Source organism: Lactuca serriola, chromosome 1, assembly GCF_051521515.1.
Source record: "Lactuca serriola cultivar US96UC23 chromosome 1, Lser_US96UC23_V15, whole genome shotgun sequence".
NCBI classification, from domain to species: domain Eukaryota; kingdom Viridiplantae; phylum Streptophyta; class Magnoliopsida; order Asterales; family Asteraceae; genus Lactuca; species Lactuca serriola.
The window spans coordinates 144,234,828-144,253,295 of record NC_136408.1 but is presented as its reverse complement, the minus strand read 5'-3'; the positions used below and the strand labels follow the sequence as shown (position 1 = coordinate 144,253,295).

The 18,468-nt window shown below is 34.6% G+C and overlaps 2 protein-coding genes across 2 annotated transcripts; both read left to right on the top strand.

Annotated features, from left to right (window-relative positions):
- The first annotated feature begins 6,218 nt into the window (after nt 1–6,218).
- Nucleotides 6,219–6,899, top strand: LOC145062402 (uncharacterized). The gene has a single exon (XM_079010014.1). The coding sequence runs from the start codon at nt 6,219–6,221 to the stop codon at nt 6,897–6,899; it is 681 nt and encodes a 226-aa protein (XP_078866140.1).
- Nucleotides 6,900–6,995: 96 nt separating this feature from the next.
- On the top strand, nt 6,996–7,463 carry LOC145062391 (uncharacterized). The gene is made up of 2 exons (XM_079010006.1): nt 6,996–7,082; nt 7,134–7,463. The coding sequence occupies exons 1-2, from the start codon at nt 6,996–6,998 to the stop codon at nt 7,461–7,463; spliced, it is 417 nt and encodes a 138-aa protein (XP_078866132.1).
- Nucleotides 7,464–18,468: the final 11,005 nt, after the last annotated feature.

The window sequence follows — 18,468 nt, the reverse complement described above, 5'->3', positions numbered from 1 at the left end:
ATTAACATTTAATCACATAATTATCCATATTTGATGATTTCTTGCAAAACAATTTATCAATTTACTTAAAATAATTAATCAATTATCTTATAAGGAAACAATTATCTTATTAATTGATAAATATCTTCAATTAGATTAAAATTATAGTCAAATATATCATATAATCGGATTAATATTAATCTAACATGATAAGGTAATTATCCCAATGCAAAAACAGCAAGAAATCCCGAGATAAGCACTGTCTGACGCACCGACTCGCCGAGTCACCCTCTGGAACTCGCCGAGTAGGGCTGACTCGCCGAGTCCAAGAGTGACTCGCCGAGTCAGGTCGAACAGTGAGGCCCAAAACACGATTTTCAGTTACATCAAGCATCAATACAATAGAAACCAATCATGGCTCTGATACCACTGATGGGTTTTGGTCATAAGACATCCTATGTGCTCATACAAACCCTAAAGCTCGGATCTAGGTTTCTCTATTGTACATACTTTGAATCCAAGACTTTGAACCCTAATACTAGCATATGGAAATCAGAATTCACATGTAAATAGGTTTAAGAACATACCTTGATTGTTATATAGCAATAACAATCCAATTCCTCCTTGAATTGACCTTGGAAAGCTGAGAGTCACAAGTGTCACTCCTCTAATGGCTTACAAACACCATAAGCAAGTGGAGAAGGTATAAGGAGAGAGGAGGGAGGTTAGAATTCGTATTTGGGACCTCTTGGGAAGGGATACACGAATTCATAACCCTAGGGGTGTTTATATAGGTGTAGAGATAGGGTTTCAGTCATTATCCTTATCTAGTTGATTATCCATTAAGCAACCAATAAGATAATCCTTGAATCCTTATCATACTCGAATTCTAAGACTTTCCAACCTTAAATTCGTTCACCATACTTATAAGATAATTCTTACCTTATTTTGTAACTATCACATAATTACAATTCAGCCCCTCTAGTTTAATTAATTACACTTGATCACAAAATTAATTCTTAATTAATTATTGACCAATATTAATTAAACAAATATGATTTCTCCTTTAATATATTATTCTTATAACATATTAATAAATCATAATAACCTCTCTCTCTTTATTTATTTCTCCAATCAAGTTGCTTTGGTGAAGGCAACCCAAAAGGACCATGCACCATCGGGTCAAGTACATACCAAAATAGTTATGGACTTAGACACTAATCCAACACATTGAAGTCCAAAAAATACCAAACTACAATGAAATGATAGCTTTATTTGCGAGAGATAGAGCTTCAGAGGTGCATGCTGAAACCCCGAAAAAGAAGAATGCTCGATTGAACATGAATGGGGATATCAAAGTAGAAACAATTGAAGATGTAGATGAGTTACTAGCAAGAAATGACGTAACACTTGAGAAACAACAGAAAAATGATGATGATGATGATGACGATGACGACGACGACGACAATGATGATGATGACGATGATGATGATGATGATGATGATGATGAAGATGAACCTGAAGTTGAACTCAAATCGTTTGAAAATGTTATTATGAGTGCAGTTAAAGATGTGGCTTCTTCTATGAGGGAATGTAACAAAATCTTCAAAAACTCTCATCATCGAGTTTATATTGGTGATGAAATTTATAAAGAGTTAGAGCTAATGGATTTGGAACCCGATGAATTAGCAGAAGCTCTCATGTGTTTGTTGCAAAATCAATCTGATGTGGGGACATTATTTAGAGTTTCGTTTAAAATACGAAAAAGTTTGTAGGAAAAAAAAAATTATGGGTGCAAGTAAATGACTTACTTAGGATGATAGTTTTTTTTTTATTTTTTATCAGTTTGACTTCATATTTTTTGGTTTTTGGTTTGAGTTCATACATTGGAATTTGTTTGATTATTCTTGAACTGACTTTAAATTTGTTTTTTATGAATTTGTTCGATTATTCTTGCGTTGACTTCGTGTTATGCATCAGCTTATGCATTTTGGGTTTATTGACTGCTGTTCCACTTTATATTGGTTTTGTTTGAAAAAGTAATACAAATGAAGAACATACTAGAATTGTGATTAATAATGAATTATGCATTAATGATTTTTGTATAAATAATGATGTGAAAAAATCAGTAAAGAAGTCAACAGGTAGGCAACAGTTGGCAAAAAAAATTGTTTAGGCATAATTTTGTTTTCAAGAGAATCCTGTGGCATATATTTGAAATTATGGAAAAAATATGACAAGGGTATAATAGTCCACTTCTAGTTTTCATTTCTTTTCCCTCCAACTTAGGAAAACACAAAGAAAAATAATTTTAGTTTCCTTTCTCTCGAACTCGGGAACAAAAACATACACTTTTACTTTCCTTTCTTTTCCTTTCTTTTCTCTCCATATTTCCCGTCTTTTCTTTTCTTTTCTTTCCTTTAAATGAAACCCAGGAATAGGGTGTTAATCACCCGATCTTTTTTTTTTCTTTTTAAACATTAATCCTCTTGGTCCTCTCTTCCAATGGCTGTGACGGTTCCTCTGATTCAGTTTAGTTCAATTGTTTTGCGAGGAAGAATACATCTCCTCAAAATTGTCGGCTTAAGATATCTATCAAACCCTAATCGATTGAGTTCTCGATTGAGTTCTGAATTCAATTTTCGTAAAAACCTATCGAAATTGAAGGCGAGAATCACCAATGATTCTTCAAGAAAATAGGATTCTGAACAAGTTTATGGGTTTACTGATAATTTTCAGAAAGCCTTCGTTCATCATCTTCTTTATTTTTATTTTTATTTTTTCGAAATTAATGTTTAATATCTAGTTCAAGTTGGATGACTTGATTTTGGTTAGTTTGGACTTGAAGTTTGACACAAGAAGAGTTACGATGATATGGGAGCAATCTGTGTTGAAGGTATTGATATAGATTTGCCTGTTCAAACGATGTTTATATCGTCTTGAGTTACTTTATGTTACTTTAACTTTTTATAACATCTTATTTGATAAATCAAAAAAATAAATGTATATAAACTTACTTCAATCATTTAAAAACATGTTGTTTGTTTTACTTAATCTTTTGAAGGGTTAATTGCAAAAAATAGCAATGTAATTTCGTTATTTTGTTTAATAAAGGAATTTACCTTCATCTCTTTCTATTACATGATTGTACTTAACTTTTTCTTTTCTTTTAAAGGCATTATGTTTTGAAAAAGGGAAAATGACTTGATAGGGTAATAGACTTTTTGAAATGTACACATTTAGTCCTTATTCATTTTTTTTTTTTTTGTAAAATAAACCCTTATACTTTATTTTTTGTAACAATGCAATCCTTATGACCGGCTATACCCGGTATACCGGTCATATATGAATTTTCTTTTAGGAAAAATGACTTGATAGGGTAAGATATTTTTTGAATTGTACACATTTAGTCCTTATTCTTTTTTTTTGTAAAAAAAACCCTTATACTTTATTAATATGTACACATTAGGTCCTTTTCACCGGATTCTATAGGTTTTGCTGATGTGGAAGCACAAGTGACACTAAATAGCAATTAATTAGCTTAGTCACCGGAGGTGGGTGATCCTCCAGCAACAAGAAAAGGGCGGCAACCCTTCTCTTTCTCGTCTCTCTTCCTTCCGGTCGAACAGCAACAACCAAACACCCTTTGCCTGTTGTGTTTCTTCGATCTGTCTCTCTTTGCCTCCATCTTTGAGATATGTTGCCAGAAAAAGAAGAAAGAATCGACGAGGGGGCTACCAGAGCAGCTTCTCGCCGCCAACTACCGTCTCTACTTCCTCCTGCCTCCCCCTTCGACCTTGTTGTTTTTGTCATCATTCCTCCTTGTTATCAGTGATGTGTAGGAACACACAAAGGAGTCGCCGGAGATCGGGGTTCTCCCTCTTTTTTATGATGAATAAAAGTTGGAAAAATCTCGTTGTGGATATGTGGATGCCCATCTGGGTATTTCATTTCAACAAAATAAAAGAAAGAGAAAATGACTTGATAGGGTAATATATTTTTTGAAATGTACGTATTTAGTCCTTATTCTTTTTCTTTTGTAAAATAAACCCTTACACCTCAGCAAAACCTGTAGAATCCGATGAAAACGACCTAATGTGTACATATTAATAAAATATAAGGGTTTATTTTACAAGAAAAAAAGAATAAGGACTAAATGTGTATATTTCAAAAAGTATCTTACCCTATCAAGTCATTATCCTTTTGAAAAATCTACCTACTCGCAGTAGTATACTTTTAATTTTTATTATTAGGGCATATTACTTTGAAAAACATACCTACTTATTGCATTTTATTTATATTTTTTCTTATCTTGGCACTGTACTTTAAAGTGGGTTGTTGTGAAAAAAATATAAATGATTACTTTCAGGTTCTGGGCTCTATCTTATGGCATAAACAGGGCTCTATCTTATGGCATATACAAATAGAGTTCGACTCTGAATCATCATAGTAGTTTCAAGGAATCATGTTTGTGTTAGTGTTCTGACTTTTGTCTTAGGCTTGGAAAAATACTTCCAAGGGGGTGTTGTAAAGATTGGAATTTGATTGTTTTGACACTAAACATTGATTTTAATAAAAGAAAAAACCATTGAATTCTAATGAAATTTACCGACAATCTTTATGATTGGTCAAATGGGGTACTGTTATCCCTACCCCTTTTTTTCAAACTCTACCCCTTTAATCATTTATTTTATACCGATTTTAAATCATTTATTTTATACCAGTTTTTTCAAGATTTTAACAAATCCATAAAAAATATACTCCTTTTAACATTTCGAACAGTGTGTCCTGCAATTAAGAATATTAACCAATGCATGTGATGCATATTGTCGGTTTTAAAGACTCTGGGCATAGAAACATATACAAAAATTAAATTAAATACAATAATAAACATATAAATTACTCTTATATAAAATAAAAAGAAACTGTTAACATTAATCAAAATAATATTTTAACTATATACATTCATCACTCAAAACAAAAACAACGATCAACCCACTGCCGACGACCTTCCAGCGCTACTAACCGCCGTCGTCGGACACCAACCGTCAGAGTGAACTGGAACAAGATCTAGGGAGAGACCGAATGAAATAGACATACCGCATTCAACCCGCTGTTGTCGACCTACCACTGTCATGAACCACCATTGCTGAGAGAGAAGTCGACCACCTAACACCATCCCGGAAACCACTGAATACCATCCCAAAAATCTCGTCTGATCACCATAAACCACCGTTAAAGAGACCAACATGAACCACAAAATTTCTTGCTGCTTACCATCAGAGCGTCGGACCACCTTAAGCCTGGTCGGACCACCGACCTGAAAACTCGCCGGTGAAGCATTTTTCTCTCTTTTTGTTCTTAGCGACTAATAGGGTTTAGTACATAAGAAGTTTTTATACCCTCAAACTTGACAGTTACAACCCATAAGTTTTGAATATGCTCCATTGTGCACCTTATAACTTTAAATCTCTTACAATTCCTACTTATGTTTTCTTTAATAAAAGACGCTTTTAAAACAAAAAAAAAAAATTAGTTTATTTTACTTTTATTTTTTTATAACAGTTTTGTTAATAATTACACCAATTTTTTTAATAAAACATTTTACTTAGAATCAAATTGTTTTTTAATAAATTGTAATAACAATTTAACAAAATATTCGAAGTTTTTTAATTATATAAATAATATTTTATTAAATAGATTTAAAAATATTAATGATTTATATATTATAAAAGAGTATTTATCATTAATTTATGATTGGCTAAAATTATAGGTAAAAATAGTTAATTGGCTAATAATTATAGATAAAAAAAATAAAAAATAATGCAATCATAACGTAATTATAATATAATCATAAGTCAGTTACTACAAAAATCAAGATACAATGATTAGGGGTCGTGATAATTATAAAGGGGTAGGAATAAATAATCCGGTCAAATGGTGTAAGACCGACTGGTATGCTATCCACGAGCCGTTTCGTGGTTGAGGTGTCCACGAACCACGGACATGCACACCGTCCCGATGGGTCGTGGTAGTCCGTGGTCGTGGTAAATTGTGTTCGAGACAACGGATTCAAACGATGAATTTGATTGGGTGTTTGGTTTTTGGCCGTTGAACGGCTATTTTGGCCGTTTCTTTTTTTTTTTTTTTTTTCAAACTCAATTATAAATACATTTCTAATACCAAAACACATACACATACATACACATTCTATTACACCCATGGATCCCTCAATAAATATGGAATTTTTAAAAAGTTTTGACTCAGATGACAACGTAGAATTCGTCGAGACATTCTTCAATGTTGTGCAACACGTTCACGTCGAAGAAAGTTTGAATGCAGCGCGTACAAGGGCGGTCGTCAATCGTGATCGCCAAGCCGCACACGACTTATTGGTACGTGATTACTTTGCCGATAATTGTCTTTATAATGACGACTCGTTCGAACGTCGTTTTCGTCTGAATAAGGCTATATTTTTACGTATTAGTAATGCTTTAGAATCTCGTTATGATTTTTTCAAACAAAAACCCGACGCTAGAGGAAGAATGGGTTTTAGTAGTATACAAAAATGTGCGGCTGCTCTTAGGTATTTGGGATACGATATAGCATTTGATGCATCTAACGAATACTTGAAAGTATCCGAGAGGACCACAGTTGAATGTGTAGATTGGTTTTCTGCATGTGTTTATGAGGTTTTTCACGAAGAATATTTGCGTAAACCTACTCAACGTGATATTGAGAGATTATATTCGGCTCATGAAGAGAGGCATGGATTTCCTGGTATGCTTGGCAGTCTAGATTGTACGCATGTGGCTTGGGAAAAATGTCCAACTGCATGGCGTGGTCAGTTCACTCGAGGAGATATAGGTGAACCAACTATCATCCTAGAAGCTGTTGCATCTCAAGATTTGTGGATATGACATGCCTTTTTTGGAGTAGCGGGGTCTAACAACGACCTTAGTGTTCTTGGTCAGTCTCCACTTTTCAACGATATTTGGACCGGCAAAACACCTGATATGACGTTCACGGTAAACGGGCACGCGTACAAATATGGTTACTACCTTGGTGATGGGATATACCCGGATTATTCTACATTGATGAAGGCATACTCGGTTCCTCGAAGTGAAAAAGCAAAATTTTTTACAAAAAAATAGGAATCAGCGAGAAAGAATATCGAGAGGGCATTTGGAGTCCTTAAGCAAACATGGCATGTAGTGAAATATGCTACACGACTCTGGGATAAAGAAAGAATTAAACGAATGGTCCTAGCATGTATTATAATGCATAATATGATTATTGAAGATGAAGGTCGAGCGATTTGCACGTATGATCCGAACGACGTCGTCGTTCCAATTGAGGAGTTCGTATCCGGAACGAATGCTTTTTTGGAACGAGTTGTTGAAATTCGTAACAGTGAAACGTGTTTCAATCTTCGAGAAGATGTTGCGGAACATTTGTACCAACATAGCATGAACGACGATTAGGATTTTTATATGTACGTTTGTTCGTTTTCTTATTAATGTAATGTTTGTTTTCTAGATTAACTAAGTAATGTAGTTTAAAGTTGTTATTTTATTTTTATAATTAATGAAAAAATAGTTTTAAAAAAATGAATGCTTTTTACTTATAAAAAATGTAATTTTATTTTAATTTTTGAATTAAAAAAAAGTAATTTTATTGTATTTTTGAATTAAAAAAAAGTAATTTTATTGTATTTTTGAATTAAAAAAAATAAAAATAATGATGTGGAGTGGTGTGTTAGTGGTAAGTATCCCATGTTAGTGGTAGTGGAATGTGGTGCTGATATGGCACCCACCACATATGTGGTATGTGGTGGGTATAATCGGATGGTCTAATATTTTAAGCTTATGTTTTTTGACTTTTATGTTTAACTCTTTCATTAAATGTATGTTATGTCATTAAACCGAGACTTTTTATGGGTGTAGTCATACACTTTGTTTTGTAAAATACTTTTGAATTTATATTTAATTTCAAATTCCTTAGTGAATTTCTAAGGTAAATATAAAAACATTATTAAAGTAAAGATTATAATTTTATAACAAATTTTACCAACCAAATATATAGAATATTCTTAATGTTTTTAACCTGATTTACCAACATTTTTTTGGGATTTTATCTACCTCCCGTTTACTTATATAAATCCTTAAAGAAGAAAATGCCGTAATAAAATTATAGAAGCAAAACAAGTGTCGTAAAAAACAAAGATGAAAGGAATTTGATGGCTTGGAGAAAAACCAAAAGGTACTTTCTTCTAACCAAAACATTTTCTTTAAATCATTGTACATTTGTTTAACCTGAAATCGCAATGTATTTATATTTTAATCAAAAAAGGAGAGATGTTTAGTTTTACGGATAATGACTTGAAAGGGTAACGAACTTTCGATTTTGTTTACATTTAGTCACTAAATTTTTTTTTCATTATCTATTTGTCACTGAACTATTGAAACTATTCACATTTTACCCTTATGACCGGTTGTTACCAGTCATAACGGTAAAATGTGAACAATTTCAATAGTTCAGTGGCAAATAAAGAATGAAAAAAAATTTAGCGATTAAATGTGAACAAAGTTGAAAGTTCGTTTCCCTTTAAAAAAGTTTAATGACAAAATCTGAACAAACTTCCTCTTATATTATGTTTTAGCAAACTAGATTATGACCCGCGTAAAACGCGGTGGAACATATAAAAATACATATAAAGTTATAAAAAACCGACACAATAAAAAAATAAGATAAAGTAACATAAAGAGATTTCGTGTTATTGATTATATTGAAATGTCTTAAAAAAATAAAACGAAATATCTGATTATCTATAATCGTTGAAGGACCTCTTTGTAGACAGCATTTTTTGTGTTATTGGCTGGACGATCTTCCTCGTCATATATGAGTACCTTCAAGCATTTTTTACTTGTCACATGAGAAACAACTACATATAACTGACCATGAGTGAAGACGAGTCTACGGAAATACAATCCAAACAATTGATAATGATTACCACTCACTCTTGTTAAACACATATGACTCAACCAAGTAATATGGATGTTTAAAGGGATAAACTAATAGTTTCGAAAAAATACAATAGTACACAAATTTAAAATTAAAATTACTGCCATCAAAGAGTCTGTTTAAATAAAATACAAAGAAAATGAAATCTTACTTAAATCTAAATGACCATCTTGCTCCTTACTCATTGCAATACAAAAAAAAAATCCATGTTTTATATAATGTATTCATCAACTACACTTTTAGAGGACAATTCCATTAGCCTCCTATTCTTTTTCTTTTATTCACGAGGTACTATTAAAATACAAAAAACTATATTTCATCTTATTACATCATTTTATTTCATGAAATCCAATCAATTATAAAAATATGAGAAAACAATATTACTTGCCACAGTAAATGGTCAAATGTGAGGTGATGATTAGAAACAAAAACAAAAGTAGTAATCACCAAATGGAAACGAACATATGCACATATTTAACAAAAACAAAAAGATAAAAGATAAAAAAACAGAAAAAATAAGTTGAAGTAAATAGCAAATATGTCAAACTGACAGCAGTCAATAATTTAAAAGAGCAATATAAAAAAAAACATAGAATAACATTGTATTTATGATTCAGAAGTACACAACTATTCTTTTGTACGGACAAAATGGTCAACTGGACAATTTTCTTTCATGAAAATGATAAACTTTACAATTGAAAGGGGCAAATATGTCAAATTGATAGCAGTCAATAATTTAGAACAACAATACAAATATAAGAACAGAATAACAATGTATTTATTGTTCAGAAGTACATTGGTATTATGTTTATTTGTAGAAAATGAAAGTATCCTACTATGAAGGGATGTAAATTTGTTTTTCAGATTTGCCCTTTGTATGAATAGTACCGAATGTTGCATTATCGATTTTCCATGAAGGAAAAAGTGTGTGAAATTAAAACTCTTTTTAATTCAAAATGTTTAATTTAAATAAAAACAATAACATATTTGACAGAGACATTAAATAGTTGGAGGAAAACGAATACAATCAAAATAAATGGTTTTACTGGAAACACATCCATTGAAATAACTAAATAGATTAATGTGAAGATTGGGGTTTGAGTTCATGAAAGTATGCAGTGATTTGATAACATGAACTGAAAACGTGAAACAGAAAATGATAAGGCATAGAAGTACATACAGTTGATCGTCGATGACAAGGTTGGAGAAGTTTTTGCTCTATTTTCCTACAGAGTAAGTATGTCAACTGTTCCTGCATAAATCGAAGAATAAAAAGGTTAGAATTTTGTATTATGTATAGAAGATATATAACGATGAAAAATAGGAAGTAAATAAACTGAAATGTATTTTAAATTTAAACTTGAAATAGAAGATAACATACTTTATAAGTTCCTTTTTGAAGCGATATCATTTAACTTATGAAAAGTCATTTACTATGTATAATATCAATTAGAATCAATTAGAAAGATTAATATGGTAAACAATTAAATATTCCCAAACGTGAATAAAGATTCTATAATTATATACTATTTGAATTTTATTTGGGGAATATGATGTCAGCAATTTGATCTAATGGTAGAAAAATAAGATTGAAATACAATCGATGACTCTGATTGCTTCATTTGAGAATTAAGGGTTCTCTTTTAATAATATTTAGAGATTATTTATTTTTATTAAATTCTAGCAACATTTGCTGATGAAGAAATCTATGAAATAAAAAAACAAAACCCCGAAAATTATATTAAAAAAAAACGAAAAACTGAAACCGAAATAAAAAACCAATGGTTTGGTATTTTTCAAAATAAAAAATCAAAATTTTCAATCTGAATATGGTTTAACAAAAAAATAAAACATTCTCACCCATAGTGTCGTTTTAATTGTTGAATATATAACTCTTTTTTTTTTTCTAAAAAAATATATTTTTGTAAAGGTAATATGCATGGGGTGGTTTGGGCGCAACACTTCATAAAACATGTTAACGGTTTTACTTAACTTTATATATCTAGTTAAATAATCATAAATTTCAATAATTATTCAAACTTTTTAAGAAAATACAATCTCAAATATAAATCAATTGTCCGGATAAATTAAAAATGTCTAAATTCTAAACAACATGACTTTCATTTTTGATATTCTTTTTAATAGTAAATATATTAATATGATGTATGTCAATACATTGAGTATAACAACATATATAATGTATCAATGTATGTATGTATTATTTTATAAACAATGTATATGGTTTAGTGTATGTCAATTTATGTGTTGCATAATTTTATAACACAAAATTTATATATATATATATAATATTAGGATAATTTTTATACATATAATATTGCATAGTTTTATAACATAAAACTTATGAATATAATATTGGTTTCGTTTTTTGTTTTTGTTTTTTTTTTATACATTTTTCATCAACAAATGTTGTTAAAATTTAACAAAAATACATAATTTGCTAAACCATAATACAAGAAGAAATTTTGTTCACATTTAGTCATTGAACTTTTTTTAAAGGGAAATGAACTTTCAACTTTGTTCACATTTAGTCACTAAACTTGTTTCATTATCTATTTGCTACTGAATTGTTGAAACTGTTCAAATTTTACCCTTATGACCGGTTGTTACCGGTTATAAGGGTAAAATGTAAACAATTTTAATAGTTCAGTGGCAAATAGATAACGAAAAAAAATTTAATGACTAAATGTGGATAAAATCGAAAGTCTGTTACCCTATCAGGTCATTATCCCATAGTTTTAACAAAAACAACGTATGTTACTTTTGACATAGACAATTTTTTAAACCAAAATAAGTAGTAAGCTTTTATTTTTAACCAAACACGATAATGTAATATAATATTACATGTTTTTTAAAAGAAACTAACCACCAAATTAACTTACTCCCTCGAAAGAAAACCTATTCACTCCCCCCCCCCCCCCCCCCCCCCCCCAATCGAACATTCATTTCCATCGACATGGAAGATCATTGGGTTTTGATCTTTGTTCATTCATTTCCATTGACATGGAAGATCATTGGGTTAAGTTTTTTAATGTATGATAGGTTTAATAACAAGCATGAGTTGAGCTTTATAGGCATGTCTTTTGCATATGTGAGACATTGTATTATTTTTCTTTTGTGATTATATCTTTCAAGGTTTGTTTCAGTTTTTTATCCGAGCCTAAAGGTATCACTGCAAGAAATTTGGTCCTTTACCCGCACATGTTATGTGTTGGTAAAAGCATAAGATGTGTTAATAGTCAGCACTACCTACACATAAATTAAGTGTAACTATGTGTTGGCTCATGCCTGTTGAAATAGATCATTACCAACACATAGTTTATGTGTAGTTAAAGATTAATCTATACCTACACATGTATGTGTGGTTAAAAGTAGTAAGTATGTGTAGGTAAAGGTATTTTGATATGTTTTTGGATGTTAATGACATGGCTATTAACATGGAAGCTGACATGGTTGTTGATGTGGCATGCGACGTTGTCACACCCCCGAACCAGGCGGCGGAAACGTTCGGGAGCTGCCGTGACTCAATTGAATACCATAACATTGAATATATATGAAACGTAACAACATTCGTCACCATGCATTAATATAATACAACCAATAAAGTTTACATGAAGTACATTGTTTAAACATTACATTCCCAAAATAAATTGTTCGGTTCGTTAATAAGTAAACTGCAAGCCATCACTGAGTACATTTTCCTTGAATTCACTGGTTACCTGAGAATACAAGTATTTTGAAAAACGTCAACATGTGAAATGTTGGTGAGTTCATAAGCGGTATTTGAAAAACCATGTTTCGTATCGTTTGAAAACCACCAGAAAATCCGATATTTTCTGAAAAGAAATGCTTTTGAAAACGTTTGTGAAGATCCATAGGTATGCTTGTTTGTTTCTATACTTGTAAAAATTGTTCATTAAAATTGTATGCATTTCGAATCCGTATGTATTGAAAACCCTAGGAAAACCCGATGTTTTCCTAATTCTTTGAATTCCATGAATTTACATTGAAACCATTGCAACGCGTGTAGTATCAATCCCAGGCGACGTTGGATTATTTTTGAGCATGATTAATTACTACAAACACGCGTTACACAAACGACCAGTTTATAGCTATACTAACGATCCCGTAGGCGTCGTCCGTACTAATCATGTTATCCAACCGCCCTGACTACGTGTAGTCCCACATCCGAGGAGAAAGAGGACACGAAGACCCCGATGACTCCATTAACCGGTTGGGGATAAAAATGTACGAGGGGTCCCTGACCCACCTCGCATGAAATGTCGACTTTACTAGCAATACCAAAGGACCCTTGGGGACCAGTAGTATACAAGCCATTGAAAGTCCTTTTACGTTGTGTTAGATCGGTAAAACCCAACACTTCGTAAGGTAGAGGTCTTCGGGCCTTAAGATCAGGTCATTGGGCTAGCTAGGCCCAACAAACAAGATTTTACACTTTTGGGGCCCAAAGATGGTGCGTAGACGTCTGTGCACACTCGTATGTATATTGAATTCCCAAACGTTACTTGTATGAATCGTAGTATCGTCGTGTTAGTAGTTTCGGATTTTTATTGGTTCGAGACCGAACCAATTCGTTTAACAACGACTTTTGGTATTGTGGTGTATTGTATTTCGTCGATAGTCGCGGTGCCATTATTTGATCAATTTGTGTGTATTGAATTAGCCTTGAAAGTTTTCTGTTTTCAACCCCTCATTGTTTGTAAAATTTACTTTTTCAACCCTTTAATTAAATAACTTTCCGGTTTGGTCCTTGAATCATTTTTCTTGACATTTTAACACCAAAAATTATTGAAATTAATATTTTTCATTGAAAACAGTTTAAGTCCATGAAAATGCAGTTTTCTCGGTTATAACCCCTCTTTTTCGCAATTTTGACAATTTTGGCCAAATTGTAAAATTTTTGCAATTTTGGTCCTTTTTAAATTTAAAAAGCATTTTAAACCTTTGAAAAGGACTTGGAACACTAATAGTCCACTGTTGTACAGAAAAACACAGTTTTGGCCCTCCAAAACAGAAAATTTCGCATAATGGGCCCTATTGGGCCGAAAATGTCATTTTTAGCCCATTAAGCTTGAATTTTATGTTTTTAATCCTCCAACAAGTATATTTTCAGAAAATACATTATGGAAACTGTTTTGACTCATCTCCCCCATCAGATTTCGAAATATTTCAATTTGGGCCCTTTAACTTTATATTTTTAGCATTTTAAGTCCAAAAATTGAGTTTTTAGCCCAAAGAAAATGTTACCAAACCATTTAGCTATTTTTCTTAGAACACTTTGTATGTAGAAATATACTTGATGCTAGTATCATTTAACACAAGGCATATCTCGGTTTTGAGGGGTTTTATGGCTAGATCCAACATTATAACACACAAAAACACACATATAAGCATGGAAATCATACAAGGCATACAAAACCCATATAGATCTACACTTTCACTTGTATTCCCCCCCCCCTCCCACAAAACTCATAAAAACAGAAAATAGGGGGTATGAAGCTCACCTTGTTTGAAGCTTTCGGTTTTGAAGAGAAGATGGAAGAAAAATGAAGTGATTTTCGGCCCTAGCACCTTTCCTTGGTAGATCTCGAGTTTGGTGAATTCTAAGGTGCATGATCACAAGTTGGAATAGATTTAGAAGAGATTTTTGATGGGATGAAGTAGCTAGATCATGGATATAAGTAAAAACTTACCTAAGATGATGATTAACTTGAAAGATCCTCTTGAAAGCTTCTAAATTTCGAGATTTTTGAGTGGAGAGGGAGGAGTGTTCTTGAGGGAGTTTGAGAGATTTTTGTGAATGTGTGTGTGTTTGAGTATGGCCGAGAGCAAGAGAGAGAGGGAGAAGAAGAGACCTTGAGGTGATGTTTGCATGGAAGAATGAGATATAATGCATGGATATCCAATGAATAAAAATGAGGTGGCATCCAAAGTCAACACTTCTCCATCTCTTCTTGGATTTGGGCCTTGGGCCGAAAATTTTGAGGAAGAAAGGAAAAATTTTGGCCTTTTTCCCTTAATCCCAATATTAGAGTTAGTTAGGGTGTTCCTTGGCCTTATAGAACAAAATAGTGATTTTTACATTTTTGTTGGACTAGTTTGGGTTATTCATGGATCAAAGCTTTTAATTCATTTCATTCTAGGCCCAACATGGCCCAAAATGTTGAAATAAATTAGTGTGGGTCCAATTAGAGCCCAATTAGGGTTCTAAGCCCATGATAGTCAAATTGGAAGCTTATTGGTCCATTTGGATCCAATAAGGAAGTCCTAGTCCAAAATGGACTTAAACAAGGACTTCTAGGGTTTCCAATTGTTTGATGACTATTTGTAGTACTTGTATGATGTATTTGATTGAAGTTTTTGATGTCATAATAGTATGTGTCAACCATGTTCTTAAGTTTTTGATTCACATTAACTTGAGTGTATAGATTACAGGACACAAAATTTCCAGTTGTGACATCATCCCCCCGTTAGAGGGAATTTCGTCCCGAAATTCTGTTTGAAAGCTAGATTTGAGAATGCTAGAATAGGTGAGGGTACTTTTGCTTCATTTGATCTTCGCGTTCCCACGTGAATTCTGGCCCACGCTTTGCGTTCCACCGTACCTTCACGATCGGGATGCGACTTTGCTTAGTACGCTTCACCTCCCTGTCCATGATTTCGATTGGTTCTTTAACGAATAGGAGATTCTCATTGATTTCGATTTCGTCAAGAGGAATGACAAGGGTTTCATCTGATAGGCACTTCTTCAGGTTAGAGACATGAAACACGGGGTGTACACCGTTTAGCTCTGCGGGTAGTTGCAGTCTGTAGGCTACCGGACCTATTCGGGCGACGATTTCGAAAGGTCCAATGTATCGCGGGTTCAGCTTTCCCCGTTTTCCGAAACGTATAACCCCTTTCCATGGTGAGACTTTCAACAGTACTCGATCACCGACCTGGAATTCTAAGGGCTTTCGCCGTTTGTCGGCGTAGCTCTTTTGTCGGTCACGCGATGCTTGTAATCGAGTTCTGATCTGGACGATCTTTCCTGTGGTTTTGCGAATGATCTCCGGTCCCGTTAGTGCCCTGTCCGACGTATGTGTTCTTGCTAGCTGGGTATCACCTGCTTCAGCCCAACATAACGGTGATCTACATTTACGCCCGTACAGTGCTTCGAAAGGAGCCACCTTGATGCTCGAATGGTAACTATTGTTATATGAGAACTCGATCAACGGTAGGTGGGTATCCCAAGACTTCCCAAAGTCTATCACACATGCACAAAGCATGTCTTCAAGCGTTTGAATGGTTCGTTCGCTTTGGCCGTCCGTTTGTGGGTGATACGCGGTGCTCATGTCGAGATGAGTTCCCATTGCCTTGTGGAGTGATTGCCAAAAGCGCGATGTGAACCTACTGTCCCTATCCGAGATAATAGATTTTGGCACTCCATGGAGTCTTACGATTTCTCGTATGTACAACCGCGTCAGTCTCTCCATCTTGTAGGATTCTTTGATTGGCAGGAAATGGGCAGATTTCGTCAGTCGGTCGATTATTACCCATATGGTGTCCAGTCCGTCCAACGTCTTGGGTAGCTTGGTCACGAAATCCATAGAAATCCCCTCCCATTTCCACTCAGGGATTGCCGGTTCCTGTAACAATCCTGAAGGTTTCTGGTATTCCACCTTTACTTTGGCGCACGTAAGGAACTTACTAACATAGGTCGCGATTTCCGCCTTCACGTTAGGCCACCAATAGTGTTGTTTAATGTCCAAATACGTCTTGTCCGAACCGGGATGAATGGAGTATCGTGTCTTGTGGGCTTCGTTCATAACGGCCTCCCTAAATCCTCCGATTTTTGGGACCCAAATACGGTTCATGAAGTAGTATACCCCATTCTCCCTTGCTTCTAGGTTCTTTTCCATCCCGCGCAATGCCTCGCTAGCTCTATTTTCCATTTTCATAGCCTCTGACTGGACTGATGCAATTTGAGGGGCCAGATGAGATTGAATGGTTATCGAGTGTGTTTTCGTACGGCGATTAGAGTACTCCTTCCGACTTAATGCATCAGCTACCACGTTGGCCTTGCCTGGGTGGTACTTGATCTCGCATTCGTAGTCGTTTAGCAATTCCACCCATCTTCGTTGTCTCATGTTCAGCTCCTTCTGATTCAAGATGTGCTGGAGGCTCTTGTGATCCGTGAAGATGGTGCACTTTGTACCGTACAGGTAGTGCCTCCAAATTTTCAGAGCGAAGACCACGGCTCCCAGTTCTAGGTCATGGGTCGTGTAATTTACTTCGTGCGTCTTTAGTTGGCGGGACGCATATGCTATCACTCTTCCACGTTGCATGAGAACGCAACCTAAGCCCTGATTCGACGCGTCACAGTAGACCACAAAATCTTTCGTTCCTTCAGGTAGAGATAGTACAGGAGCGCTACAGAGGGCTTGCTTCAAAGTTCGAAACGCAATCTCTTGTCGGTCCGTCCATTTGAATGGCACACCCTTTTGCGTAAGCGAGGTAAGCGGCTTGGCAATCTTAGAGAAGTTTTGGATGAATCTCCTATAGTAGCCTGGTAGGCCTAAGAACTGACGAATTTTTGTGGGCGTGGTCGGAGTTGCCCATCCTTCCACAGCTTTGACCTTAGAGGGATCCACATGAATTCCGTCTTGGCTAACTACGTGGCCTAGGAAATTCACACTCCGGAGCCAGAACTCACACTTGGAGAGTTTGGCGTACAGTTTTTCCGATCGTAGAGTGTCTAAGACTTGTCGGAGATGTTGGCCATGCTCCTCTTTGCTTCGAGAATAAACGAGGATCTCATCGATAAACACAATGACGAAGTTGTCAAGGAACGGTCGACAGATTCGATTCATTAGGTCCATAAATGCGGCAGGTGCATTTGTTAGACCGAAGGGCATTACGACGAATTCATAATGTCCGTAGCGGGTTCGGAAAGCGGTTTTAGGAATATCCTCTTCCCGGACTTTGAGTTGGTGGTATCCGGACCGTAGATCTATTTTAGAAAAATAACTAGCTCCTTGGAGCTGGTCGAATAGATCATCGATTCGTGGGAGTGGGTAGCTGTTTTTAACAGTGAGTTTATTTAACTCTCTGTAATCGATGCACATTCTGAAAGATCCGTCCTTCTTTTTGACAAAGAGCACCGGAGCTCCCCATGGCGAGTAGCTAGGTCGGATAAATCCCTTGTCCAGAAGCTCACTGAGTTGGCTGGACAATTCCTGCATTTCAGCAGGAGCCAACCGATATGGTGATTTAGCGAGAGGAGTTGCTCCTGGAACGAGGTCGATTCGGAACTCAACCTGTCTCTCTGGGGGTACTCCTGGAAGATCTTCAGGAAACACGTCCGGAAATTCACACGCTACCGGAATATCTTGAATGTTAGTTTCTTCTTTGGTCTTGTCCACTATGTGAGCCAAGAACGCCAAA